Raw genomic sequence first — 27787 nt, forward strand, 5'->3', positions numbered from 1 at the left:
AGTGTCTGCATGGTGAGATAATAATGATAATAAAGTGAGTTGTTTTCATGCCCTCTGGGCTGATTTTCCCTATACGGAAAAAAAAAATATTCAAAAGTTTACTTTTAGTTTTGTGTAATGGTAAAAAGTTTGCAGGGGTCCTGCAAACTATGGCCCTGGGTCAAATCTCCCACTCCAATTTGTATGGTCCATGAGGTAAGAAAGGTTTTTACATTTATAAATGTTGGAAAAAATAGAGGGGAGGATAATATTTTGTGACATGTAACTTTAGTGCTGTTAGTTCACCTAATAGAATTAAGAATTACTAGATGTCATCTAATACTCTGTTCACCTCTTATTATCCCTCCATCTGTCTCCAAAAGATCTTTTTACAATTTGTCCAATCCGGAATCATAATGAAGCCATATACTACTACATTTGGTCTCTAAGGTCTTTTCATGTATTGCAGTCTTCCACTCCCTCAAAGCTACTGATTTGTTGAAGAAACTGGGTTGTTTTCTATAATTTCCCATACTCTGGATTTGGCTGATTGCTTCTGGGTGGTATGAATTCTTTAAATTGTTTCTTCATCTCCTGTATTCTGGTAGTAGACGTGATTAGATTTTCTTTTTTTTTTAGTCAAGTATACTTGATAGGTGGGTAAAGGTATTTTCCAAATAGCCAAGACCTTTGAACTTGATAGGACCTTGCATTCTTTGTCATTTCTAAAATATTTAAAATGGCAAGCTGATCGAAGTTTGGATATCCCACATCGCTTTGAGCTGGACCTGAAGTCACAACTCGCATAATAGCTAACTTTTGGTAAGTGCTTTCCATGGGCCTGGCACAATTCTAATTAAGCCCCTTACTTACATGCTCATTTAACTTTCTAACATTTTGCAGATGAGGACATTAAAGCTTAGAGAGTTCGATTGATTTGACCCCGTTAGTAAGAGATGATGTGAGTTCAGGGGTGGAACTGGAATCTCAACTTCCTAGTATTTTCTACCCTGAACAAGTCTATGTCCCAGTTTCAGCATCTTCCGATTCTCACAGACGCGCAGGTACCAACTACTGGGAAGCGGTCCTGCCTGGCCCCGCCCCGTCGGGTCTCGGGTCACGCCCGAGTGAGCGCTAGGAAAACCACACTTCCCAGAGTGCACCGCGATGCCTCACTACCGGCGGCCACTCGCCGCCGCCATTTATGTGGCGGGGAACGGCGGTGCGGCCTGTCATCATGGCGCTGTTTCCGGCCTTTGCTGGCGTTAGTGAGGCGCCCGATAGCGGGAGCTCCAGGAAAGGTAAGCGCACAAAAGGGATGAGGCAGGCACTCGGCAAGCTTAAGACGTAGTTTCTCGGTCCCAGGGCTCGGTCCTTGCCTTGGATTTGTTTATCCACTAGTGTCCCAGAGTTCTCCGCGGCGCTGCAAAGCCTTCTGGGAAGGGCTCCTGCCCTTGTCCCGGCTTCTTCGGGACTGGAGTTGTAGAATTGTGGAGGGAGAACGAGCTGGAGCTGGGAACTTCCATGATATCATTGTTTCTCTGACCCCATTCCTTCTTTGAGCCTGTTACTTCACCTATAAAATGGGAGAATGGTACTGCACATCTCAAGGAGACGCCTGAGGCAAATGCTGGGTGTTCTTATGCCCTCTTCCTTCCCTGTTTTACTTACTTTTGAAATGCTTATTGGGTTGATATCTTTTCGCAGGCTTGGGATCTAGGATCCAAAGCCTAGGCAAACAGTTGCTCTCCCGACAGGCACAGCTGCTGGGAATAAGAGCTAACATTTATTTATTGAGGGCCTGCTGTGTGCCAGGGGATGGCATTACATGTTTTATGTAAATCTTAAGCATTCCCAGAAGATGTGTTGTCAGGAATTGAGACACACACAGCTATCCCTCGTAGATATTGTGGGTTTGTTTCCAGACTGCCACAATAAAGTGAGTTGTAGTCTTTTTGCTGGTGGAGGGATTGCTTTTTCCCATTTGTAAAAACTCAATATCTGTGAAGCTCCATAAAGTGCAATAAAGCGAGGTATACGTGTAGTTAATTGTAATTTAAAGTAATCCTAAATCATGCACTTACCGTGTTTCCCCGAAAATAAGACCTAGCTGGACAATCAGCTCTAATGCGTCTTTTGGAGCAAAAATTAATATAAGACCCGGTATAATATAATACATAAGACTGGGTCTTATATTAATTTTTGCTCCAAAAAACGCATTAGAGTTGATTGTCTGGCTAGGTCTTATTTTCGGGGAAACAGGGTAGTATGTAGCAGAGTCCAGTTGTATCTGACACCTCCTTGATATCTGCTCGTGGCTCTTACGCCTGTTGGTAACACTTATAATAATTGAAATTTCTTATTACTATAATTTTGGTCATCCTTTACTCACTGTAACCTCCATGTGATCAGGGATAGCATACTTAGCCCCTAGCACAGGCCCAGAATGTTGTTAGTGTTCAATAAAAATTTGCTGAATAAGACCAACAGTAGGTACTTCAAAAAAAATAACACTACAAGGTAGGATGTTACAGGTGTCACAAGTGAGCTACAGGAATAACGACTTCTGACGGGAGGTTCTAATAAGGCTTTGTATAGGAGCTAACTTTTGGGATGGGTCTTCAAGAGGGCAGGATTCGGACAAATAGAGTTAGTGGGAGGGCGTTCCAGGGCCTCACAGGCATGCAGGAAAGGGCTCCTGAGACCTGTGCGGAAAGCTGCAAATAGTCCAATTTGTCTGAAAATACAGAGACATAAAGAGCCATGGGATATATAGTTGGGACTGGTGGTGAGGGAGGATAGTGATTTAAATAACAGTCCAAAGGTTTATCTCTTTATTTTGGGAGGTCAAGATGGAGAGTTTACAGGGGAGTGGTGCTCTTGTCATTTATCTTGAATGCTATTTACCAGACATCTCGGGGTATCCAGCATCAGGATAATGTTTAAGAAAAGTGCTCTTTATAAAGTACTGTAGTTCTAAAAATGTAAACAACATTATCACTCATGAAGAAATTAACTATAATTCTTTACTATCACGTAATTGCCAGTCAGTGTTCAAAAATGGCCTTTTACAGTTGGTGTGTTCAAGTCAGGATCCAAAAAGATCTACTATTGTTCATATGTCTCTGAGTCTCTTCCACTTTGTGATTTATTTGCTGAATTTATTTGTTGTGGAAACTGAGTCATTTGTCCTATACACAATTCCCACCATATCCTCATGGTGTCATTTAACATGCTTTTCTATCCCAGTGTTTCCTGTAAACTGGTAATTAGATCTAGAGGGTTAATTAGATTAAGGTCTAATTTTTTTTTTTTTAGTTGAAAATACCTCATTGGGGGTGCTCCCTACTTGCTGTTGAATCAAATTGGTAGGATCTGCTGTCCAGTGATGTTAAGATTGATTAGTGGACTCATGGACAACCTGATTCATCTATTATGAAGCCGTCAGCCTTTCATCTAACGATTTTTGCAGCCATTTATGATTATTGCTTAGATCAATTATTTCTTTGGGGTTACAAAATGGTTATTTTATAATCTTCGCATTCCTCCTATATTTATTAGCATCAATTATTTTATAAATAACTTTTTCTTGAAACTATGCGGATACCTTGAAATACAGTTTAGGCAGAAAGGATATGAAGAATGCTTGATTTATTCCCTTTGTCAGTTTTCAGAATAATGAGTTGGGGGTCACTTAGGAGGTGACCAGTGAGGTGTTTCTTTTCTTTTTTCCCTTTTCATTATGAACTCCTGAATTTTTAACATACTTCTGTTTCAGTCCATTGCAGGTATAATTTTTCTAATGCTCAAATTGTCCCGTCCTTGGCCAGTGGGAGCCTAATGCAGTTGGTGCCTGTGTCTTTTTGACATGGCCCAGTTGTCTCTAATCACTTCCTTTTTAAAAGAGGCCCAGAGCCCATTGCTTACATGTTCTGTTATGGCCTGGAATTGGCTGATTCGCTAAGGAACCCTGGTTTCTTTTAGTAGAAAATGGTATGAGTATGTTAAAACCACAAATTGGGTGTTAGGAGTACTCATTGCACTGCGTTGTCATTACTTCCAGATATTTTCATTCGTCAGAACCAGGAAGAGAAAAATACATCATGAATTCATATTGATATTCCCAGTCCAAATTTAAGATTGTGAGATTTTTAACTTAATTTCTTTTATTTAATATTTTTATTTCTTTCCTCTTACGCAGAAAAATCTTAGTTCCTGGTGCTGTCAGTACAATTATGCATATGTTCAAAATAACAGTAATATGACTAATACTAAATAGTTTGATATTTCTTTATGGTGCCATTTGTTTTTAGGACACATTCCATAACAGATGTACAGTCAAATTACTGTTTTAAAATCGCTTGAAATAATACTCTGTAGTTTTGTCACCAGTTGATACATAATTATGTATATTTTCAATTTTTAGGGATTGCTTATTTTTCTTTTTGATTTATTTCCTCTTTTATAATATTTTGAAATATTTACATGGTTCTAAAGTTGAAGATATAAACCAGGTATGTTCAGAGAAGGAAAAGCTTCCATCTCTATACCTCCAACTTGTTAGTTTCCTTCCCTTACAGGTTAGAATTTTTATTAGTCACTGATACGCTTTCATTTTCCCCCCCTTGATATGAATAACTACATTTCCCTTCTTTCTTAAATATGTACTATTCTGCATTTTACCTTAAATCCCAGAGATCACTGTACAGTGTTTATTTTCCTTCTGTTCTCACTGCCACTACCTGATTTTTGCCACCGACATCCCCACATTATTACAACAGCTTCCTAAATAGTATCCCCATCTTTAGTCCTACCTTTCCTCTCTGAACCACTCTTCACACTGTAGGCAGAATTTTAAAATGTGTTTACGACGTGTGATCAAACAATACGGTGAATTTTTAAATTAAAAAAATTGATGACAGTAAAAGGCACATTGCCATTAATCCTCCTCAAAATACTCCCCCTTGCTTTGAACAGACTTATCCCATCGTTCTTGCCACTTTCTGAAGCAGTTCTGGAAGTCCTCTTTTGTGAGTGTCTTTAGTTGTGCTGTCGTGGCTGCCTCGATGTCCTAAATCAGTTTGACTTTGGAGAACAGCCAGAAGTTGCATGGTGCAAGATTCGGTGAATAAGGTGGATAATGTTTTTGACAGAAATTGCCGTACAGAAGCAATGTGTGACACCGAGCACTGTCATGATGGAGGGTGATGTACGACACACTTTAAAACACACCTTCTTTCAAATGTGGCTCACACTCGACTGCACAGAACAAGTTGAAACTTGCCACACACTGTTACTAAGGTTCAACACAATGCTTTCCGTATTGAAGATCCCTGCCTTTCTGTTGGGTGACACTCAGCAGTAGCATTTACTGTATCTTTTCATCACAACGGAAAGGCTCCATGTCATACAACACTTCTGGTACGGCAATTTCTGTCAAATGAAAACATTACGGGAGTGGCCGGTTAGCTCAGTTGGTTAGTGTGGTGTTGGTAACACCAAGGTTGCTGGTTCAATCCCTCTATGGGCCACTGTGAGCTGTGCCCTCCTTAAAAAAGTAAAATAAAATAAAAGTATTAAATAGGTATTTAATAAATAGGTATTAAAAAAACACACACATACACACACATTACGGTGTGTCCTCATCCACCTTATTCACTGGATCTGGCACCATGCGACTTCTGGCTCTTCCCCAAAGTCAAAATGATTCAGAACAATCGAGGCGGCCACGACAGCGCAACTAAAAGCACTCACGAAAGAGGACTTCCAGAACAGCTTCAGAAAGTGTCTAGAACAATGGGATAAGTGTTCAAAGTGAGGAGTATTTTGAGGGGGACTAATGGCAATATGTCTTTTACTGTAATAATTCTTTACCCCCCTTTATTTTGCCTCCCCCCCACTCCGGTTCAAGTCGTTGTTTCTCATCTAGTTGTGTAGGACACAGCTCCCTGGCCCATGCAAGGCTCATAATAGAGCCTTGTGCTCCTTCTGGCTGGGGCAGTTGGTCGCTGGTCCTCTGTCGGCCGCTGACAGCAGCTCACAGCAGCTCTCACTGGCTGCCCGCCAAGCATGCTGGCCACCGGCCGCTCATGGCAGCACACAGCAGCCCACGGCAGCTCACCACGCCAGCCCACCACGCCAACCTCCAGCTGCTCACAGCAGCCCAGCTCCAGGGAGAGCTGTTGTGCACAATCTTAGCTGTGGAGGGCACAGCTCACTGGCCCGTGTGGGAATTGAACCTGCGACCTCAGCATTAGGAGCATGGCGCTCCAACCACCTGAGCCACTGGGCTGGCCCTAATTTTTTTTTTTTAATTTAAACATTCACTGTATTTTTTAACCACACCTCATATTTAAAAACAGTATGTGCCATTCACTGGTTTAAATGCTTTACAGATATTATCTTATTGAATCCATAACAACCCTATGAAGTCTATACTTACTAGTATCTACATTTTTAAGGAGGAGGAAACAGAGGCCCAGAGCCAGTAAGTCACTCACCTCCATCACATGGCTAGTAAGACTCAGCTAGGATTTGAGGTCAGGCAAGGGAGCTTAAGAAATGCGTGCTCTTAAACACTATTCCCTGCTGATCTTTCGAACACTAGATCTGATATTGTCAGTCTTGCTCAAAGCTCTCAAGCATCTGCCCATTACTTTTAGGGTAAACCCAAACTCAAACATGTTTTTAAAGGCCCCTAACCCCTCCAGCTTTATTTTGCCGCACTTCTCCCTCCCCCCTCCCTCCCTCTTCCCCCCCTCCTGGTGGTCCAGCCATAACAGCTTCCTGTTGGTTCCCAGAGAGTCAAGCTTTCTCACTTGCAGGCCTTTCTGTAAACCATTCCTTCTGCCTAGATGCTTCTTGGGGGCACATCTGCCTAAGTCCTTCTCATCCTTCAGGTCTTAACTGAGATGTCCTTCCAGGCAGCTTTCTCTGATCCATACCTTGTTTGGATTAGGGAACCTAGTTATGTGCTATCATTTTACCTTGTATGTTTCCTCTATCTTGGCGTTTGTCACATTTTGCATATAAGTGACTGCTAGTGTGTTAGCTCCCTGCGGATCTTGTTGGGTCTGTCTTGTTCGTTGTGTATTCTTAGCACCAACAACAGTGCCTGGCTCTCAGTAAAAAAAGTGCTGAGTGAGAGAAAGCGACTCAAAGAGAAGTATTTTGTGCAGAGTTGCACAACTAATAAAACAGTAAAGCCAGTATTTGAGCTCAAATTTTTCTGACTCCAGCACTTGTGGTGTAAACCACTCTGTGATATGAGAATGTTGGGGTTTGGGCTGTTTTTACATTACCTCTGGGATCCTTGGCTCTTTCCAAATTGTAGGTTAACTCTGTGCAAGAGCTGACAGTGCTTAGGTTCTTTCTGTGTAATCTCCACTGAAGCGCAGTGCTTAGCCATGTTTGCCGCTGCTTTTTGTACGAATGTCTGTGCTCTAAGGTTCTTTGTCAGAAAATGAGGATCACAATCAAAGTGAAAAGCTTGGCTCATTCTTCTTAAAGGAACAAGCCCTCCCCTAATGTATATGCCAGTTTATTTATACAATCAGCCTTAGAAATGTCTTTGGAATATCATCCCTGGAGGTGTGGCGCTCACCTGAATTCACTTGACCAAACTAGTAATCAGTGCTATTTTGTTGTAACAGAATGGGGAGTGGGCGTAGAGCTTGGATGTTTTATCCAACTGTGATTCAACATTTGTTTTTAAAAACTTAAATCTATTCATGGCAATTCCTTCCTCCCTTTATCTGTAGTGGAATTGAATTAAAGCATTTTCACAAGTGATGGAGAAAGAGTTACAGAATAAATTTATCACAAAAAGCATTTCAGCTTTCAGTGTTCAGTGATAATTCATTATATTATTTTCTGTAAAATTACACATGCTGTGGTTCTTCCAGATACCTGCCTGGCTTTTGTTAGGCGGTAGTTCTAAAGTGGTTTTTCTGCCGGATCTTTCCACCCTTCTTCCTTTCTTAGATGTGTGTATGTGTAGAGCAGAGTGCTGCTTTCCAGGCGAATTTCAACCTGCGATTTATTTACTAACCTGCAGGGACAAATGGTTTGTCAGCCAGTCAGCTTCTCTGTCTTAAACCCTAGGCACGTGTCTTCTCTGTAATGTGTTACATCCTGCTTAGTATTGACATTATCTAAATACACATTTGATTTCTATCAAGAGCACTTGTAAATTAGGTGAGGATGTGAGTAAATATAGAAAAGAATTTTGCAATCAGCTTAGTACAGCATCTTTTAGTCTCAGATAACTTTCTCGAGGATTCTGTGTTAACTAAAATTTAGTTTAACCATCCAAATGTGTTATCTGAACAGTTAGGGTTATGATGAAGCTTAAGCACCATAGGAGCAAAGACTTGACCTACGTTGTTCAGCACTGTACCCCCAAGCCTACGGCTGTGCCCGGACACAGAGTGGATGTTCAATACTCTATTCTTTAGTGATTAAAGAATATTTACCATGAAGACTGGATGAATTGACTTATAGTAGTTGTACTTTATACCTAGATAATGGCGTGCTTTTGACAATCTCAAATTCCTTCAGTTTGTTCAGTAAATTGAGTGGTGGACATACAAAGATGCAAAGATATGGTCCAGATCCTCATTCATTTTAGTTATTTGAAAAACGTTTATTGAGTCCAATTGCTTCGCATCAAGGCACTCTGCTAGGAGTTGGGAATACAGGGGTGAGTAGTCATGGCTTTGGCCCTCACGTCGATTTTATTTGGGAAGAAAGGAGTGGGGGGGAGAGGAGGTGGGCTGGAAACTTGGAGGTAAGAGTTGTAAACCAGTGGGTGTGTTCGTTTGGCTGGCAAAATATTTTTGTTTGTTTGTCTTTTTCTTTTTTCTGTTGTCACTCCCTATAGTGTCACAGTAATCATTACTAATCTGGTCCCTGTTAGGACTTGAGTTGTTGGCCTTTGATTTAGAATGTGGTGAGAAGACTGGCATGCAGATAATGAGATAACAGTATGAAAATTGCCGTAATTGCCACATGTACTAATTGCAAGGCGACTTAAGGAAAAGCAGCTCCTTAGTTGAGGAAGTGGAGAGCAGCACCCGGTGGAGAGGGCTGGGTGGAGAGTCGCAGGTCCGGGTTCTGATGGGTGCCCTGGGCCATGTGACTTCCTTCTCTGGGCCTCCACCTACTGACCTGTAGATGAGGGAGTGGCATCTAGGCCGGGCTCCTGAGAGCCTTCTCAGACCCACCGCCTCCCTCCAAACCCCAGCAAAAGACTTCTTGCTTTCTCCGGTCTGCGTGTTGGACTTCTTGACAGATTTTGTTTGGACAGTGTGTTTCTGGGTTTAAAAAAGTTCTAAAATCTCTGGACTAGATGATCTCCAAAATTTCTCCAGGCCTAACATCCAATGATGAGTACTTCTCATATTCCAGGCATGTTCTCCGCTGATATGCTGTCCAAGAAAACAAGAAGCAACCTTTTTATCAGTTGAAAATACCTTTTGCCCTGACAGAAGGTCATTTGATTGAGATGAAGGTCACAGAGGGTCAGTGATGGCTGGAGTTCCAAACCCGAGTTTTAGTTCTTCCCCACAGTGATCCCATATGGCAAGGTCTTAATGGCATCCTCAAAAACCCTTTCTTGCATCTTCTGAAGGACTTTGGAAAGTCACACACTTGATGACTTTTTTTGACATCTGCATGTTTTTCCCTTTCCTCCCAGCTGTCATCATTGTGTAGAATATTGATGTACAAATATACTGGAATCATTTGAGAGCATCTCTCCTTGCGTATTGTTTGTTCCATCTTTTCCCACTTTTCCTTTGTTCATTATAGAATCCAATTACTGTGGAAATAATTGTAATCTCAACAATAGGAACTATTTTCACATGCCTTCTGCCAGGAATTAGGCCCAAGGGAAAGGAACCACCCTCAGAAGGAAAAAGACAGTAGAAGAAAGATGGTGTAACAGTTGTTGAGCACTTACTGGGTATGACCTTACAAGTTACTTAATCCCTTTGAGCCTTAATTTCCTCTTCCATACAGTGGCGATCATAGTATATCTCGCAGAGGGTTGTTGTGAGGATTAAAAGATACAAGGGTGCAAGGTGCTTATCTGGTGCTGGGCCTGCAGTAAGCACTTAGTAAGTTCGCATCCTTCATTCCCTTTTTCCTGTGCTTGTTAATGTACTTTTCCTCCTTAGGAATTTCCTTCCTCCCTCGCCTCTTTTCACAAGTATTTATTATACTCCTTCTGATGTATGCCAGGCACTGATCTCAGTGCTGGGGATATAGCAGTGAATAAAACCAAGTACCTGTCATGGAGCGTGCGTTCTGATACCTCCTCCTCACTAACATGCACTTACCCTCAGGGACTAGAATACAGAATATGTAACGAACTGTTACAACTCAATAATAAAATGACAATCCCATTAAAAAATGAGCAAAGGTTTTGAATAGTTGTTTCTGTTGAAATATGAATGGTCAATAAACATGCATAGATGCTCACCATTGTCAGTAGTCACCAAGGAAATGGAAATCAAAACTACAGTGAGAAAGCACATCATACCCACTAGTATGACTAATCTAAAGGTAACAAGTTGTCAAAGATGTCGAGAAATTGGAATCCTCATTATTGTTAGTGGGAATGTAACATGTACAGCCAGTTTGGGAAACATTCTGGCAGTTCTGCAAAACTCTAAACATAGTTACCATATGACCCAGCAATTCTGCTCCTAGATACCTACCCAAGAGAAACGAGAACATGTGTTCATATGAAAACTTGCACGTGAGTGTTCATTGCAGCGTTATTCATAACAGCCCCAAATGCACCATATATTATACAATCTTGTTTATATTAAATGTCCAAAATGGGCAAATCTATGGAGGAAAAAGATTAGTGGTTGTGTAGGGCTGGGAGTCAGGGTGGGAGAAGAGGAGATGGGTGAGGGGCAGTTACTGCTAATGGGCCTGGAGTTTCTTTTGGGGATGAGGAAAATGTTCTAAAATTATTTTGTGCTGATAGTTGCACAATTCTAAATATTCTAAAAAACTGAATTATACACTTTATATGGGTGAACCTTATGGTATATAATGTCCCAGTACAACTGTTAAAAAGTGTAATTACCCTTCTTTCTTCTAACTTCAGCCGTTTCCTGGGTGTTTGTCCTTGGCATATGAATGTGCTTTGGCCTCCCGTCCTGAAACACAACGGGACAAAATATAAACCCCTCCTTGGGCCCCCTTGCTACTACCGCCCCATGTTTTTTTCCTTTCCTATGTAGCGAAAACCCCTGAAATAAGTAATTTAGAAATAGTTCATTGTAGAAGAGTTACAAATTAATGGATAAGCAGAAAAAAAAAATTCAGATATTTATCTCACCACCCAGAGATAATCATTGTTAACATCTTATGTAATGTTAGCATTAATCAGAAAAGTTGACACCTTGTGTTTTTATTTTCAAAGACGAGTACTGCTTGTAAGGAAAGGTTTATGTTAAGTTGCTGTACTAAGATAGAACATTGCACTATTCTTTTAAAGAAAAATATCTGCTGTAATAATATTAAGCATGGTGGACTTTTATGCATGATTTGATTTTTTAACCATTTGGAATTGTGTAAATCGAATTGGAGGTCATTAAAAACTAATGCTTAGGAAGCCTTCATGCTCATTAGCGTGTGGATGGAATGCATGAAGCCGTGTTGACTTTTAGGCCACACTTGTTATATGGCTTTTGCTTAAGCTGCAGCCTGATACCACAAGAGGATTTCAGCCGTAAATATTTTAGAGTGTGTTAAAGCCCCATGCCCTGTGAATAAAAAAATTCATGGATTGATTCCCTTTGGCTTTGTGAACTGTTCTAAGTGTCTGGCTGACATTGGCTGTGAATTAGGATGTCAGCTGGTCAGATGCATTTCCCGCTTTAGAAATCACATTGAGCTAATTTCATTGATCTTTTTTCTCTTTCGCATGTGCAGAATTAGACTGGCTGAGCAACCCAAGCTTTTGTGTGGGAACCATAACATCTCTGAGCCAGCAAACCGAAGGGGCCACAGCTCTTGCTTCTGAAGGGTCACCACTGACAAGGTAGTATTTTTGATAGATGGATGTTTAGTCTTTGGCAATGTACCGTCTGTAGCTTAGCTGGAATGATGCTCCTTAGAAAAGCCTCTGATAAGAGAGCTAAGTAAAACTCTTCCTTAGAGTATTGCGGAGACCTGTAACTATTTTCCCTTACCTCACTCTTAGAGATTATTTCTTCCCCCCCCAATGCATTGCAGTGACAATGATGTGACACAGGCACTGCCAATAATTAGGCCATGAGGGAGATGGCATCACTGTGATTCTTAAGTAACTTTACTAACCTCATTAGTAACCTTGAGACTACTGATAAATATAGAATTCAGATATTTCTTTAGTTGTATTTTCAGCACTTTTGTAAAAATAGAAGGAGCTTGTGTAATAAGTGTGGGGCAAGGGAGGCATTCCCCGCTCCCTCCTCCTGTTCTTCCTGGCTGGCCAAGTAATCAGCTCGGCAGGAGGCAGATTGACAAGAGAAAATCAAATTTAATGTCATGTGCATGGGAACCCCACATGCATGAGGGAGTCAGAGACCCCGCATACGTGAGAGGTTCAGACATAGAAAGGGGGCTTGAGGGATATAAGACATTCTGAGTAGGGATGAAGTAATGCACCTTGGGGGCTTCGAAGGGTCCTTGCAGGACGATAAGAGCAGCAGACCTTTCGTACATAGACCTTTGTCCTGCCCTATAGATAGATCAAAAGAAATGATCTCTGATAACCTCTTATGAGCAAGGCCCTAATTCAAATTCTTCTAGGTAGTTGGGGGGGGGGGCGGATGGGGGGGGGGCAGAAGTTTCTCTTGAGCCTGAAGCTAAAATTGCCTTTAGCTCAAAGTAATCTGCATACCACTGAGGCACATCTTGGGGTGGCTCCTGCTGGACCCCCACAGTAACATAGGATAAAATCCTGTGAAAACTTTGTGGAAAGCAAAATGGCGCCCATCTCTACCCAGCTTTGAAAGAATTTTGTTCTAGATCATTGAACTGAGAAGTGAGCTCTCTCGCAAATATAGACTAGATGGTCTCAACATGATGAACCCCAGGAAGCCGTGTACTCGACCAGTGTAAGAAGCCTTTGGATATTGAGAATAGTTGATGCATGTAGATATTTCTGTAATGAGGAAGAGCTTATTGTAACCTTTGAGAGCAAGGACCAGAATTAAAGCCTGTTTGTTTGTTTGTTTGTTTGGGGGATTTTGTTTTTGGCATTAAGGACATGCTGGTATAATACGTAGGACTGAAAGTAAACCTTTTATAACGTTGCTTTTAAATATACTGTAGTTGATAAAATAACTGATAGATTACTTTCATTTTTAAGTGTATAAATATGAAAGTACAGGTTTAGAAGCTATTAAAATTAGGATTTCTTCACCTGGTTTAATTTTAGATCCAACTCTTACATCTTTCAGGTGAATTGTAATCCAGGAAGATACTGTATAATATAGGGGCTAATAGTCTGTGTGCACATTTTTAGAATTTCCTTTTACGTATTTGTTTATCTGATTATTCATTTACATATTATTTCCCCTAATTCTCTTCTGAAAATTCTAATGTTGATTTTCCCAAACAGGAGTCCTCTGAAGTCAGAGCCTTCAGATGAAAGTGACACTAACGAAAAGCTCAAACTAACAAGCAGAAAAAAGAAGAAAGAGAAAAAGAAGAAAAGGAAACATCAACACCACAAGAAAACCAGGAGAAAACATGGGCAGTCAAGTAGCAGTGGCTCTGAGCTCGACACTGATTCTGAAAAGGACCAGCCTTCCAGAAGCAGAGACAGTAAAAAGGAATCAGAGAAAGTGAAGTAGGTTTGCTGTTCTGCCAGACCTATGATATTTTCAGTCTGTAATTTTCCTCCCTCGATTACTGCCACGGGTTAGACATTTAAATGATTATTTAACTCATTATTTAATTCCACTCAGTCAAAATGGAATCAATAAAAGTCTCTAAAGTTGGGAATAAAAATAGAGTTCTACTATTAGGTCAACATAAAAAAACAAAAAACTTGCATTAAAAAGGTTAGGGCCATGATTTAATTTGAGAAATGTTAATTAGGCACAGAAATGACTGTGTCGGAATCTGATTTAGAGAAAAACTCTTTGGGATTTTTGATAGATGGCAAGTGTGCCACACATGGGTCTATGGGCTAGTTCACGATACAGGTAAAGGTTCCATCTGTGGGGCTATTGGCCTCCACACTTACAAAGAGTAAGAGAAAGGTCTCCTCTCATGATGTGTCTTCTTTTCAGTCACGCGCATTACCCCCCACTCTTTGGTTAAGATTCATATAGCACCTAAAACAGTCATTGGCTTTGTCCTTATTTCACATTTGTTAGAACTGTGGGGCTGAAGGTGTAGACTAGCTCGGAACCACAGTATTTCCTTTCCTTGGGGCCTTTATTTCTCCCCACATTGTGTGCTGCTGTCTACCTGGAGTATATCCCAATCACTATAGGAGGGTGACAGGCAGGCGCTGAGATAGCTTTTCCTCTGCTCAGTCTGACTTCCTGCTCCATAGGGAGGGAGGTGCTCTGCCCAGGGCTGGGACAGTCGGCATACGGTGAAACTACTTGGATTATTCCTCATTTAACTTTTGTTTTCTTTGTTCACATGGTCTAGAAGAGAGAAAATGGAAGTACCTGTCCAAGACATACTTAAAACAAATTAGTACTATTAAGATTTTGGGGGCTCTTCAGGGGTTGTGTGCTTGGAAGTCCCATTGATGTCAGTGGGAGCTCTGTGTTGGAGGACGTCTGGAATCTTCCCCCGAGAGTGTCCACCGGAGAGGCAGATACTACCATCTCCTGGGTCCTTCTGTGTCTGAGCAGTTGGGAGAACGCTGCAGGCCTCTGGCTCAGAGGATGCAGATTTCTTTAGCCCTCTGTATGTTCCAGGTGTTATACCGGTAACCCAGACATGCTCTAGGAGGATAAAATAAAGGGGGCAAGCAAAATGGTTTTGAATTTGACTGAATTTATGTGGGTGGGAACCATGTCTGCTTCCCTTGCCATTCACTGTACCCCCCAGTCTTGGCGCAGAGCCTGATACATAATAACATACATGGCTGACGTTTTTGTGGTGTAAATGAATGAATGAATGAAGGTATTGACATTATTGATATTCTTGCTTTTTTGTATGTCTTCAAAGAAGACTGTATTAATCGTTATATCTTCTGGAAACTCACCTATTAGCTGCTTGTCCTTTTCTATAGCCGAGGAAAGGAAGCTTTAAAGGATTTCCTAACTGAGGTAGAAACCACCATTAGAACTTGAAAGATAGTTATTTTCAGCCTGTGCTTAACCACGTCAAAGGTGATCTTTGCAGCCTCTGGGTGGTTTTGTGATCCAGACAGCATGTTTCAGTTTGTTGATATTTTGCGGAGTATCCCTGATACGATCAAGGTAGAGTGTTGTTGTCTTTCTCTTTTACTTTCTTAGTATTAACTTCTGAGTCTCTTCCTGGGAAGACACCTGGAAGAATTGTTTGTTTCCATATTGACCAGGACTAAGTAAGATATTAGTGAGTTGTGAGTCTTTCCACGATGTCAGGAAAGTGGGTTTATGGGGGGTGATGCACCATGTGGCTCTCTATTTCAGGGTGATGGAAGGACGATTTCCCCAGAGGCTACAGTTTCTAACTGATCTTCCTTTCCTAGGATGACCTCTCTTCATCTTCAGGTAGAGGCAGCTCCTTCCTTGCAAACAGCCCAGACCACATCTGCTTCCTGACCTCAGTACCCAATAGAGGAGGGGTGAGGGCTTGTTTACTCCCCAGGCGGTGGTCTGCAGCTGGCCCTTCCTTTCTTTTTTCCCCCCAAGTTGGCTTCTCATTTCTTTCTGGAATGTATCGATCTTTCCCTCCCTTCACTGCCCCTTTCCTGGGCAGATACCCCTCCACAGTTGTTCTGAAGGGGAATGTGTTAAAATCCCATGTATTTTAACCTGAGGTGTGTCATTCAAGAAATATGTATTGAATAGGTACTTTGTGCCCCTGAAATACCATTCCCTTGTATTCCCACCCAAGAATGATTTAGAAGCCTGTAGAATCTTTATTTATTTGGCCAGAGGTGAAAGATGGAACAACAGTTAATGGCTGTTTTGATCACGTTGGCGGCTTCTTGTGTCAGCAGCATAATGAACTGATTTTCTTTAGACGCGGAAAGATGTTAGATTCCAGAAAATCCTTCCCTCCTTCTCACTTGACTCCGAGGGGAGTAGTTCCATTTGTATCTGGCTAAATAAGGGTCTTGTCTTACCAGGGCTCTCTCTGCCCTTTGTGTAGGAGGTCGATAGATAGAGGCATAACACTGTCCACAGAGCCCAGACTAGGAAAACAAGCTTTAGGCCAGGCCTAAGTAGAACCGTGCTTTTGTTGTTGTTGAGTTGGAATAAATTATCTGAGAACTTTCAAATAAGGTGAAGTAAGGGAAACCCACTTTTTTTTTTTTTTTTTTTTTTTTTTTAAAGAAAACTTGTTTGTGGATTTATTTGAAATCCAAATTACAATCATTTCAATGAAATACTTAAAAGGAACACCTGTGTCCCTCAGGTTACTTTCTGAGACGACCTCATTTTTTGGTAATGTGCTGCTTAGTGTCGACAATTTTTGCTTTATATTTTAAAACCTTTTTTTTGGAGCAGGGGTCCTCTGCAAAGTGATGCTGTGTGGAGTTTGTAATGTTTAACTTTTATGTTTCTGAAAATGTGAAATATGTAACTGGAAGGTTTCTAAGTGCCGCTCCCTTTTTCTTCTTCACCTTCTTTTGTCCCATAGTCAAGAAAATGCTGCTGCTGTTGATGCTGGACGTTGCTTTATTTGGCTTGAGGACATTCAGGCTCTGACAGGAGAAACCTTCAGAACAGATAAGAAACCGGATCCTGCAAACTGGGAGTATAAGTCGCTCTACCGAGGAGATATAGCAAGGTACCCATGTCTATCCCTGGTTTTCACGGGTGGGAAGTAACTTCTCTCTCCTGCACTCTCTGCCTGTCTGTCCCTCCTCCCCTTTATAGATTCTGTTGGGCGTAAATCCATTGCCAAGTTGTTTAGGCATATGTCTTATCTCATGTTCTAAAATGAAAATTTAAACCTTGAGAGCAGGATCCAGGTCAGATTAATCTTATTTACCCATGGTGCTTGGCACAGCCTGGCATAATAGGTGTTCGATAAATATTTGTTGAATGAATGAATCTAAAAATACCTTGAGATAATTGTGACAGAGTATCTGGAAAACATTTGCTCTAATCCATATGTAATTTTAAAAAGTTTTGAAAGCCTTTTATTTATCCAGTGCCCAGGTATGCCATTTAAAAAATAACATTAAATGGTAGTGACTTTTTCAAAATGTTTCCAGCATCCATCACCAGATTATCATAAAAATAGGTGATGGTATTTGTTTTAGTAATGAATTTAAACTTTTCTCCTCTAATCTGTCAATCATAAATACTTGAATACTTATTAAAGCCTTTAGGCACTTAGTACTTTGTAAGACACTGTTGGGAACATAAAGAACAATAATACACAATGTCTGTTCCTAAACAACTTACAGGCAATGAAAAGGGAAGGTAGAGAATCATGGAATAAAAGGCCGAGAGGAGACCTTGAAGATCATTATTTTTTATAGACTAATTACCTTTTAAAATAAATTTCAGTTGCCATCACTTTGCTAAACCTCCAAATTGTAATTATGTTTTCACTCATCATGACCTTATGCCTCACCACGTAAGCAATTCCGACAAAAAATTCCTGTATGATGAGTACTGATCAAAAATACCGGATACAAACCCGTTATTTTTCAGTGCACATTTATATCTATGTACTATCTACTAAAACCTCATGGCTGAGAGTAAATGACTGTCATGTTTAAAATTTATTCATATATTTTAAAATTATTGAGTACTCCCTAAAATCTTATTTGGTTTTCCAGGCCAGCCCAGTGTAGTGCTGCAGGTGTGGTAGAAACCCAGCAAAAGATGGGAGGCCAGCAAATGCTGATTGGGCAAGGAGTGTGTGCCACAATCCTGGCTCGTTCTTTCACTTAGGTTCTCACGGCTGCTCCGAGAGGAGGAGAGCACTCCCATTTTCTGAATGAGGAAACAGAACCTCAGGAAGGTTCAGTAATTTCTCAAGGTCACGCAACCAGGAACCTGCGTTTCTCTGACTTGAAATGTTCTCTCACTGTCCACAGATAAAGATAAGACTGGTGGTGTGGTAGGACATTTTCTAGATTGGGAAACAGAGGACTCCGGTTCTCATTCTGACTTTGCCATTTATGGGTAATGTAATCCCAGCAAACCACTTACGCTGTCGGAGCCTCTGTTTCTTCCCGTGTAGGTTGGGAATTGTAGCTCTCGCTGTGCCATACTCTCAAATATCAGAATTATTTTATGTGGAATTAGAAATGGGCGTGCAAACATAAAGGCTTATTATTTAGTAATGGATGAGAAAAGGAAGCAGTTGTTAATGACAAGTGGCTCTTGAGCCTCTGCTAATGAATGGCCCAGACCTAGAAAGAAGGGTTGGAAACAACTTCGTTATGCTGCAAAGATGCTGGTCTGAAAGGCGTAGGGCATGAGTGGCATTTCCTAGTAGTTTCTAAAGTTTAAGCGAGGTAAGTCTTGCCTGCATTAATACCCGGACGACTGGTCGTGTCCAGGTCTAGGCAGGTGTTGATCCCAGGGCCCTCTGAGCTGGTCAGAGCGAGGTGGGGATAGTGTGTCAGGTCTGACCTTTCACCTCTGAAGAGGGACACGGACGCACCAAGAGCTTTGAGAGGAGGGTGAACAGGTGACTTGGCTGGCACCCACGTGAGGACTCGATGAGGCTTACGGATGTTTGGCCCGCAGCAGGGCTGTGGTCATTGTCTTTGAAACTTTGTCGGGCTGTCCTTTGGAAGGTGGGTTGGCAGTGTCCTGTATAACTGAGGACCGTGTGTGGCAGTACTGGGCAGTCAGGTTTGGCTCAGTGTAAAAGCAGACCTGGGGGCGTGAGCACTCAGTGCTGTGGTGTGTGTGTGAGATTGTGGTGAGCGGGGTAGGTTCTAAAGTTAGTGTGTAACAGTCACAACGACCTTTGGAAAACTCCTTCGGACTAATATACTATCTGTCCGTGAAGTTCAGCTCCGTCAGTTTTTTCTCCATTTTTGGAATGGATTGTTGTTTCTTTGGCTATACACCAGATTAAATAGTTGGCTTATGTTTAGGAGCCAAGTTTTAAGATAAGAATAGTTTAAACTTATCTAGCCCTTACTATATGGATGAGGATTTTACATATAATTACTTTTTGGATCATCCGAGCAATTCTGTGACATAGGTACCATTATTATCCCCGTTTTACAGATGAGGAAACTGTGACACACACGTGTGTGTGTGTTTGTTTTTTAAATAACTGGATCAAGGTCACAGTCACAGTTAGTACATGTTGGAGTTGGAATTCAGACCCAGGCAGTCTGGCTCCATGAGAGAAATATGTGGATTGAAGTCCTTGAAGGAAAGACCATTTTCTGTTGCGCAGCCCAGCTCGCTGTGGGGGTCAGACCCACTCAGTGGATTCAGGGCAGAATTAGGTGCTTGATTGAAATACCCTCTTCTTCTTTTTTTCTTTTTTCTTTGTTTTTTATTTTAATTTTGGTGGCCAAGTGCCTATAGCTGAATTCATTTAAATTAAATGTCCACATGTTATTTACTGAACCTCCGAAATGTGGGTTCCTACTTTTGAAATTATTCAAGTGAAGACTAGCTGATTATTTAATAAAGATTTCATAGGATAAATGCCTTGATTTGGGGGAATGTTACAGTCTAGGTCATGTCCAGTTATTAAGATTCTATGATAAGTGATAAATTGGCTACAACCTAAATGTCCAACAATAGGGGAATGGTTAAATAAATCATGGCACACTCCCTCTAATGGACCAGTTTGAAGCCAATAAAAATTATGTATTTTTAAGCCTACTGATATGTGGAAATGCTTAAAAGTAGGGAGGAAAGCCTGACGCTATATTATCAACTATTTTAATACAGGATATGTGTGTATACCTATAAATATATACATACACACATACCTGAAAGTAGATGCTTACTAATACAGACCAGTAAGACCAGTCAGGAAACATTTTTTTAAGAGATTATATGAATATCTAAAATACTGTTCATTTTTAGTGAAAATAAAATAGTAATTAAAGAGAACAAAACTAATTTTTTTACTTAAAATTTGTTCCCTAGGGAATGAGAGGCTTATTTAGAGTTCTTGTAGCACGGTTTTGTCTCATCAGCTGTTGTTTTTGACCCGTAAATGGAATGGAGCGAGATTATCGTGAGGCAGTCTAGGGCGAGTTGGGAGACAGGATGACAAGAAAGGGCTTGAGAGACGACTCGTACACGTATGTGAGACTCGTACATCCATCAACCCGTCTGATTTTTTGATGCATTTCCAAGTAAATTGCCCACGTCATACAGTTACCCCCAAATACTTCAGCATGTGTATCATTAACTAGAGTCAAAATTTTAGTTTTTTTCTTTTGATTGAAAGTTTACATACAATGTAATATGCAAATCTTCATTTGCTGATTTTGACAAAGGCGTACACCGAGATAACCCAGACCTCTATGAAAATACAGAACATTACTGTGACCCCAGAAAGCGTCCTCATGCTCCTTGCCTGTCAGTCCACACCCCAGCTCCCCAGAGGCAATTACCATCAATTAGTTTGATCTGTTCTAGAACTTCATATAAATGGAATCATGTAATGTGGACCCGTTTATGTGTGTGGCTTCTTTCACTCAGCAGAAGGTTTCTGAGCTTCATCCATGTGGTGGCATTTATCAGTAGTTTGTTCCTTTTCACGGCTGTAGTACCCATTGTGTGGCCATACCACTGTTTGTTTATTCATTCTTCTGTTGATGGACAGATGGACTCTTTCTGGTATTTGGCTGTTATTAATAAAGCTTCTGAGAGCATTTGTGCCCGAGTCTTTGTGTACACTTGTGGTTTCCTTTTTCTTGGGTAAATACTTAGGTGTAGAATTGCTGGGTCAGAGGGTAGGTCTATGTTTAGTTTTTTAAAGAAATTGCCAGACCTTTTCCCACAGTGATAGTACCAGTTTATATTCCCATCAACAACATATGAGAATCCTGGTTATTCCACAGATTACTCACCAGCATTTGGTATTGTCAGTCTTTTATTTCAGCGGTTTGGGTAGCTATGTATCTCCTTGTGGTTTTAATTTGCATTTCTTTGGTGGACTAATAATACTGAAGACTTTCTCATGTGCTTTTTTGGACATTCATGTTTTCTTTTGTGAATTCTGTTCAGATCTATTGCCTGTTTTTTAATTGGGTTGTTTATATAATACACATACAGAAAAGTGCGCAGTTTTCCTTAGCTTTTGCGCAGATGTTCATTCAGTGGTCATGTGTCTGTAACTCTGGGGACGCCTGCATGTTCCATAAAAGCGTTTCAGAACCCAGCCTCTTTTCCTTTAGAGTAGAAAATAGCCAGATGTAATTTTATTTGACATACTTTGTTTCAGGATTAAAAAAAGAATCTTAGACCTATATGTTGTCTTTTGAAGTAGGGACACAGGACACTACTGAGGAAAAGGGACTGCCCTAGGAGACAGATGACTCAGTGTCACCTAAGGTCTCAGTGTCCTTATTCAGGAATAGTCTAAAAGAAGGGGTGATGATTTCCGCCTTGCCTGTCATATACGCTTGTGACGATCAAATGACGTGACGTATATGACAGTACTTTAACTACAAAGCTCCAGGAAAATAGAAATTCCTAAGATCTGAAAGACAGGTGTGATCTTAAATTCATGAGGCATTACCGAACACTTGAAGTGCTAGAGGAATAAGTCAAACAGGCAGAAAAAGTTAATTGCTTATCCTCCTATTTCTGTAAATAGAAGCAGTTTGAAGGTAAGGGGAATTTGAATATGTGAGTTGTGAGCTCTCATGACGAAGGTTTAAGTCTGATGAGCCTTCACTCGTTCAGAGCTGGCGCACAATATTCCCTCAGTAACTTTCTCTCTTTTTCAAATATCAGATACAAGAGGAAAGGAGACTCCTGCCTTGGCATTAACCCTAAGAAGCAGTGTATATCCTGGGAAGGGGCTTCCACAGAAAAGAAGCGTTCCCATAAGCACGTCGAGCGCTATTTTACGAAGAAGAATGTGGGATTGATGAAGGTTGACGGAGTTGCCATCAGCAGAACAACCGAACCTCCCTCCTCTGAGCCAGTCTCGTTTATCCCCGTGACGGGCTCCGACGCTGTGGTTCCTTCTGTTACAACCTGGTTGAACCCGCTGGGGATCTATGATCAGTCCACCACGCAGTGGTTACAAGGACAGGGTCCTTCGGAGCAAGAGTCAAAGCAGCCGGACTCACAGCCAGACAGAGAGAACGTGCTTCTCAAGGCCAAGGTGGAGGAGTTCAACAGGAGGGTTCGGGAGAATCCGCGGGATATTCAGCTGTGGATGGCGTTTGTGGCTTTCCAGGTAAGGGTGGCTGTCCCAGCTCTCTTACCTTACTCAGCACGACAGCCCTCGTTCTGGGCAAACCCATGTACTCCGTGGCACTTTTTGAGCTCCTGTAAGGAACTCTGGCACTGAGCATAGAGTATGGACAGTGCCCTGAGATTGCCCAGAGCTCACTGAGGAAGACTGACGTGTGGGGAATAAATGCAGTGGCTGCAAATGCTTTAATGTGTGGTTTGGGGGCGGGACTTGGAAGCGACTTGCCGTAGAGAGTCAGAAAGGGCTCCAAGAGAAGGTGACCTCTGAGTAGAATCTGGAAAGAACAATAGATGCTCACCAGGCATGGAGAGACGTTTGTGAAGTACAGACGGGACTCGCAGAATGCACAGAACTGCGAAAGAGAAGGGGCTGCTCGTTAAATTACCTAATTAGCGCTGTGTGCTCCCTTTCTCAAATACGTGGATTTGTCTTAGTTTCATGTACTTTTTTTTGAACCACTTACACAACTATATTTTGTCCCACATTGGGTTGTTTTAATGATAAAGTTGACTCTTCAGAAAAGGTTTCCAAGGCATCACATGCCAGGGGTACATAAATCTAAGTGTAAAATGACCAAGAGTAGACAGGTAAATCAGGTGAAACAAGCACGAGATCAAACATACTCGGTGACACAGGCAACCTGGGAATGGAGTTTCCATTAAAAGAAATTGTGATAAACCAGTGGTTATCAAGAAAGTCTGAACAGCAATTCATTTTGAGAGGGGGGAAACCCTTTGGGGCTTGCAAGTAACTCTGAGCAGTATTAAAATTCTGAGGCTTCCCCAGTTCCCTTTGCGTTTGTAAATCGGTGTCTTTGTTGTTGAGGATGAGGTCATGAAAAGTCCGGGCCTGTATGCCATCGAGGAAGGGGGGCAGGAAAAGCGGAAGAGGTCCCTGAAGCTCATTCTGGAGAAGAAGCTGGCCATCCTGGAGCGGGCCATTGAAAGCAACCAGAGCAGCGTGGATCTGAAACTCGCCAAGCTGCAGCTCTGCACCGAGTTCTGGGAGCCCTCCACGCTGGTCAAGGAGTGGCAGAAACTGATATTCCTACATCCCAACAACACAGCCCTGTGGCAGAAGTACCTTTTATTTTGCCAGAGCCAATTTAGCACCTTTTCAGTATCAAAAATTCACAGTCTTTATGGAAAGTGCTTGAGTACTTTGTCTGCTGTGAAGGATGGCAGCATCCTGTCCCACCCTGAGTTGCCTGGCACCGAAGAGGCCATGTTTGGTAAGGAGGAGCTGACCCAGATCCATTTCCGTGGGAGGAATTATACTTTTGGCTTTAGGTGAAAGTGAAGATTTATTTTAGAAAAGTCTAAATTGATAAAACTGGTAAATTGATAAAATTGATTAATCAAGCAAAAGAACGATTGTGACTCCTTTTGATCACAATAGTTTCGCCCGCTCCAGCTTCTTGGTGGGGGAGTGGGAAGGGAGGCGGGGACATCAGAGCCAGTGGAGTTAGGAAAGGACCACGGACCAGAAGTTCCAGCTTTTCTGCTTATTAGCCCGGGAAGCACAGGCTTTGGCTGTGGGCGTTCTTATCCATTGAGAGGCCTGTACTGCTTGTCACACCCAGTTCTAAGGTCCCAGGCGACATGTTTGCGGAGTGCCCTGACTGACTGGAAATCGTTGCATAGATATATAGGTTAATGATATTATTATCCTGTTAACATTTTGCTTGTTTTTAAGGAGGGTGCAGCTCACAGTGGCCCATGTGGGGATCGAACCCGCAAGCTTGGTGCTACCAGCAAGCACCACACTCTAACCAACTGAGCTAACCGGTCACCCCTCTGTTAACATTTTTGATGTGTCCCAAAGGAGCCTAGCATATAAATTTGGTCCGGTAATGAGATACCAGAGGCAGCATGTTATGCAGGAACTGGAGAGTATCATTCTTGGCTTGAATCCTGCCTGGGTGTGCCCTTCGTTGGTTCTGGTATGACCTTGGATAGGTCCCCTAATCTGTTTGAACTCCAGTCTCTTCCTCAGCAACAATAGTGTAATACCTGATTTACAGGATTATTGTGTGCATTGCGATACTATATGGTGAGTCTAGCTCGGTGCCTGGCACACAGCACCCATTTATTTGATCAAACCCTGCTGTTACTATTAACTTCTAAAGATACAAATATATTGCTCTAGAACTAGTAAGCCTTCACCTCCCTGACATAAAGAGCCTCATATTTGATAACATTTGTGATATGCTCAAATAGCTTAATGTTGCTAAATGGAATTGTACCACAGTTAAGACAAAGTGAAATTTTCAAACGTGGAACCTTGGTTTACAGGCTCAGATGATGAAAATTGCTGTTAAATAATGCCATCTAGTGATTAATTGAGTACAGATCTTTGCTGTGATTTAAAGAAATCTACTACGCCATCCTTTGCCTTAGAATTTTTCTTGTAATAATGAGCTTGTAGTGATGACCAATATCCAGACCAGCCTCTTGCCTTATGTTTATGTAACGTATATAGTTTTATCGTTAATATTTCTATTCTGTGATGGTCTCATATGAAAGTTAGAGTTGGGGTGGCCGGTTAGCTCAGTTGGTTAGAGCGGGGAGATAATAACACCAAGGTTGCTGGTTCGATCCCCACATGGGCCACTGTGAGCTGCGCCCTCCTTAAAAAGAATAAAATAAAATAAAAGTTAGAGTACATATGACTTGATTACGTATTGTTGGGAATCCTTTTAAATCAGGACATGGAGGCATCACAGCTTTGAAAAGACAACAGTAATTTCAGGGAGAAGATGTGCTCGGTGTTTCACTGTATGTTTTTAGACCTTACGTTCCTTCCCTTTAACGGTGTTAACCAGGCTTCTTCCCCTTCGCTCCCTGCTGGCAGCACTCTTTCTTCAGCAGTGCCACTTCCTGCGCCAGGCTGGCCACTCGGAGAAGGCTGTCTCTCTGTTCCAGGCCATGGTTGACTTCACCTTCTTCAAACCTGACAGCGTGAAAGATTTGCCTACCAAAGGACAGGTACTTCTCAGCTCTGCTTGCGTGTGTGCGTTCCCCTTCCTTCCCTCCTCCCTTCCGTCCCTCCCTCTCCCCCCCTTCCTCTCGCTCCACCCCTCCTTCTCTCTCTCCTGTGGATTATGGGACTTGATGGTAGTATTTTTAAAATACCATATCCTCCTTTGTACTAGTCCTGCTGAGGATTGTTTCTCAGCAATATTCTGGCAATCCAAGGAAAATTCCATAATAAAAGTAGTGAAACATGGAGAAATCAAAGAAGATTGTCCCCCCACGCCCCCCAAATATAAACACTCACGTCCTTTTCTTTTTGTTACTTACTGCCCTTGTTTAAATGCTAGTTACCCCCACCAACCAGGGAAACAGTCATACCTTTTAAACCATGTGTCACTCTCCCCTACCTTTGTGCCTCTGAATCTGGGTCTTGTGTCACTTCCCCAGTTAACCTTTCTGCTGGCTGAAATCTTTGCTGGAGTCTCAGGTGAAATGACACGTCAGCACCGATCTGAATTGGGGAGGGGTTAACCATTTAGATGACACGTGAACATCGCCAATATCTGTGATGTGAAGCAATAAAAATATCTTATCATAGAGCTATCCCTGTAAGAAACCTTCTTTTCCCTTTTTCCACTAAGAAAACTCAGTTTCCTACTCTGCAGAGAGGGTCTGTTGGAAGATGGGTAGGATATCTGAATTAATGGCCACTTTTAGAGGCCTTTCTTGAGAGGCTAAGGTCTCCATCTTGTGGAATTTTCATGAATTGCCTGTAAAGACTATTTTTATCTTTTTTATTCTAGACAAAATTGGGTTAAACAATATTGGTTAATATTGGTGTAACTGATTATTAGTACAATAAGCCAGGCAACAAAGTTATTTTGAGACGTGCTTTGCTATCTTAAGAATATGCTGAGCGACAGAACTGATTCTTAGCCAGCTCTGGAGCCAGGGGAGGGTGGTTGGGGGGTGAGAAGCAGAATCGCCTGCATGCCCCCCCTTTGCTGACACTCACAGTGTGGTGACAGCAGTTGCTCATGGGGGTGGCGTGGCCCAGGCTGCGATCCACACTCTTGAGGTGTTAAATACTAACAGCACATATAATTGCAAAGTATTTACCTGACAACGTGGAAATAAAGCTTTCTATTCAGTGACAGTCCACATCTGTATAATGAGACATTGCTACCATAAACATAGTAGTATAACATGAAACAGGCAGTCTGGTATTACTGGTCTGTGTTTCTGGGGAATAAATAAATTGGTTATAACCATTCATCACACTTTAAAAAAAACCAAAAACCCTTCTTTTCCTTGAGTGCACTTTCTTCCATCCGTCTTATAAGAGCCAAACCTGTAAAGAGGGAGGGTAGTCTTCCCACTTCCCTTCACTCGGAGTCCAGGGCCCACGGCGGGACGGTCACCCTGCCCTCCCTTGGCTCTCCTGGACCATCCTCTTCCTGGCGTGGGAAGCACTCCCAGGGGCTCAGGCTGGGTAACCCTGTGGCTCCTGGCCCGTGCTGTGCCCGAGGGAAGCCTGCTCGTCCTCCTCAAAAGGGTTCTTACAAAAGCGGTCGTTGAGTAAGTTACCGGCTCACTTTTACTGTCCTAGTCGTCAGTTGATAACCTGTTCGTTGCTGCGATCGCATTCTGTTCCCACGTGCCATTATTTATTGCCACAGAACTGGTTTCACACACTGCTGAGCTAATGTCCGCATGAATGAGGGAGGGAGTGTGCCCAGGGGACCAGGCTGGAACATGCAGACCTTCTTACTCATGGGGTGGCTGCCGTGTTCGGCTCGGTGCCGACAAGCATGTGCTGGGTCCCTACTGTGTGCTGAGCCCTAGGCCAGGTATAAGGACCGTGCGGTTAGTTGAGATGCACCCATGTCCTCAAGACCTCAGAGTCTGACTTCAGGTATTAGTCAGGGGTCCCAGTGGCAGAGGAGCTGGCAGTGCCCCTGTCCTCTGTTAGACTGGCCTGCCAGGGTCAGAACTGGGAACCCATTCCTCTCCTACCCTTCTCGGTGACCTCGGCCAGTCTTGTTGGAACCTAATCTTGGAAGTGTCATCCCATCCCTTTTTGCCATATTCTGTTTGTTAGAAGTCGTCACGGGGTCCAGAGAGTTGGGGGGCTGTTGTGGAAGCTGCCTCTCACACTAGATAATTTTATTTTCTGTTTGGAGGTGTGGATCATAAATCCACTTCAAGGACTGATGACAGGCAGGATTTCAAGAATCACAAGCCCCTCTGAGGCCAGTCAGCACTGATTT

At 42.1% G+C, this 27787-nt stretch overlaps 1 protein-coding gene across 1 annotated transcript in view; it reads left to right on the forward strand.

The window, feature by feature from the left end:
* Window positions 1-1148: 1148 nt before the first annotated feature.
* The window catches only part of NRDE2 (NRDE-2, necessary for RNA interference, domain containing), a 36285-nt gene continuing 9646 nt past the window's right edge, over window positions 1149-27787 (forward strand). Inside the window, exons 1-7 of the mRNA XM_019744867.2 lie at window positions 1149-1280; window positions 11932-12040; window positions 13607-13837; window positions 16807-16956; window positions 22074-22524; window positions 23368-23773; window positions 25396-25529. Coding sequence (XP_019600426.2) covers window positions 1184-1280; window positions 11932-12040; window positions 13607-13837; window positions 16807-16956; window positions 22074-22524; window positions 23368-23773; window positions 25396-25529 — 1578 coding nt within the window. The 5' untranslated portion in view covers window positions 1149-1183. The remainder of the gene's footprint in view (window positions 1281-11931; window positions 12041-13606; window positions 13838-16806; window positions 16957-22073; window positions 22525-23367; window positions 23774-25395; window positions 25530-27787) is intronic.

The sequence above is a fragment of the Rhinolophus sinicus genome, linkage group LG03 (genome assembly GCF_036562045.2).
Source record: "Rhinolophus sinicus isolate RSC01 linkage group LG03, ASM3656204v1, whole genome shotgun sequence".
Taxonomy (NCBI): domain Eukaryota; kingdom Metazoa; phylum Chordata; class Mammalia; order Chiroptera; family Rhinolophidae; genus Rhinolophus; species Rhinolophus sinicus.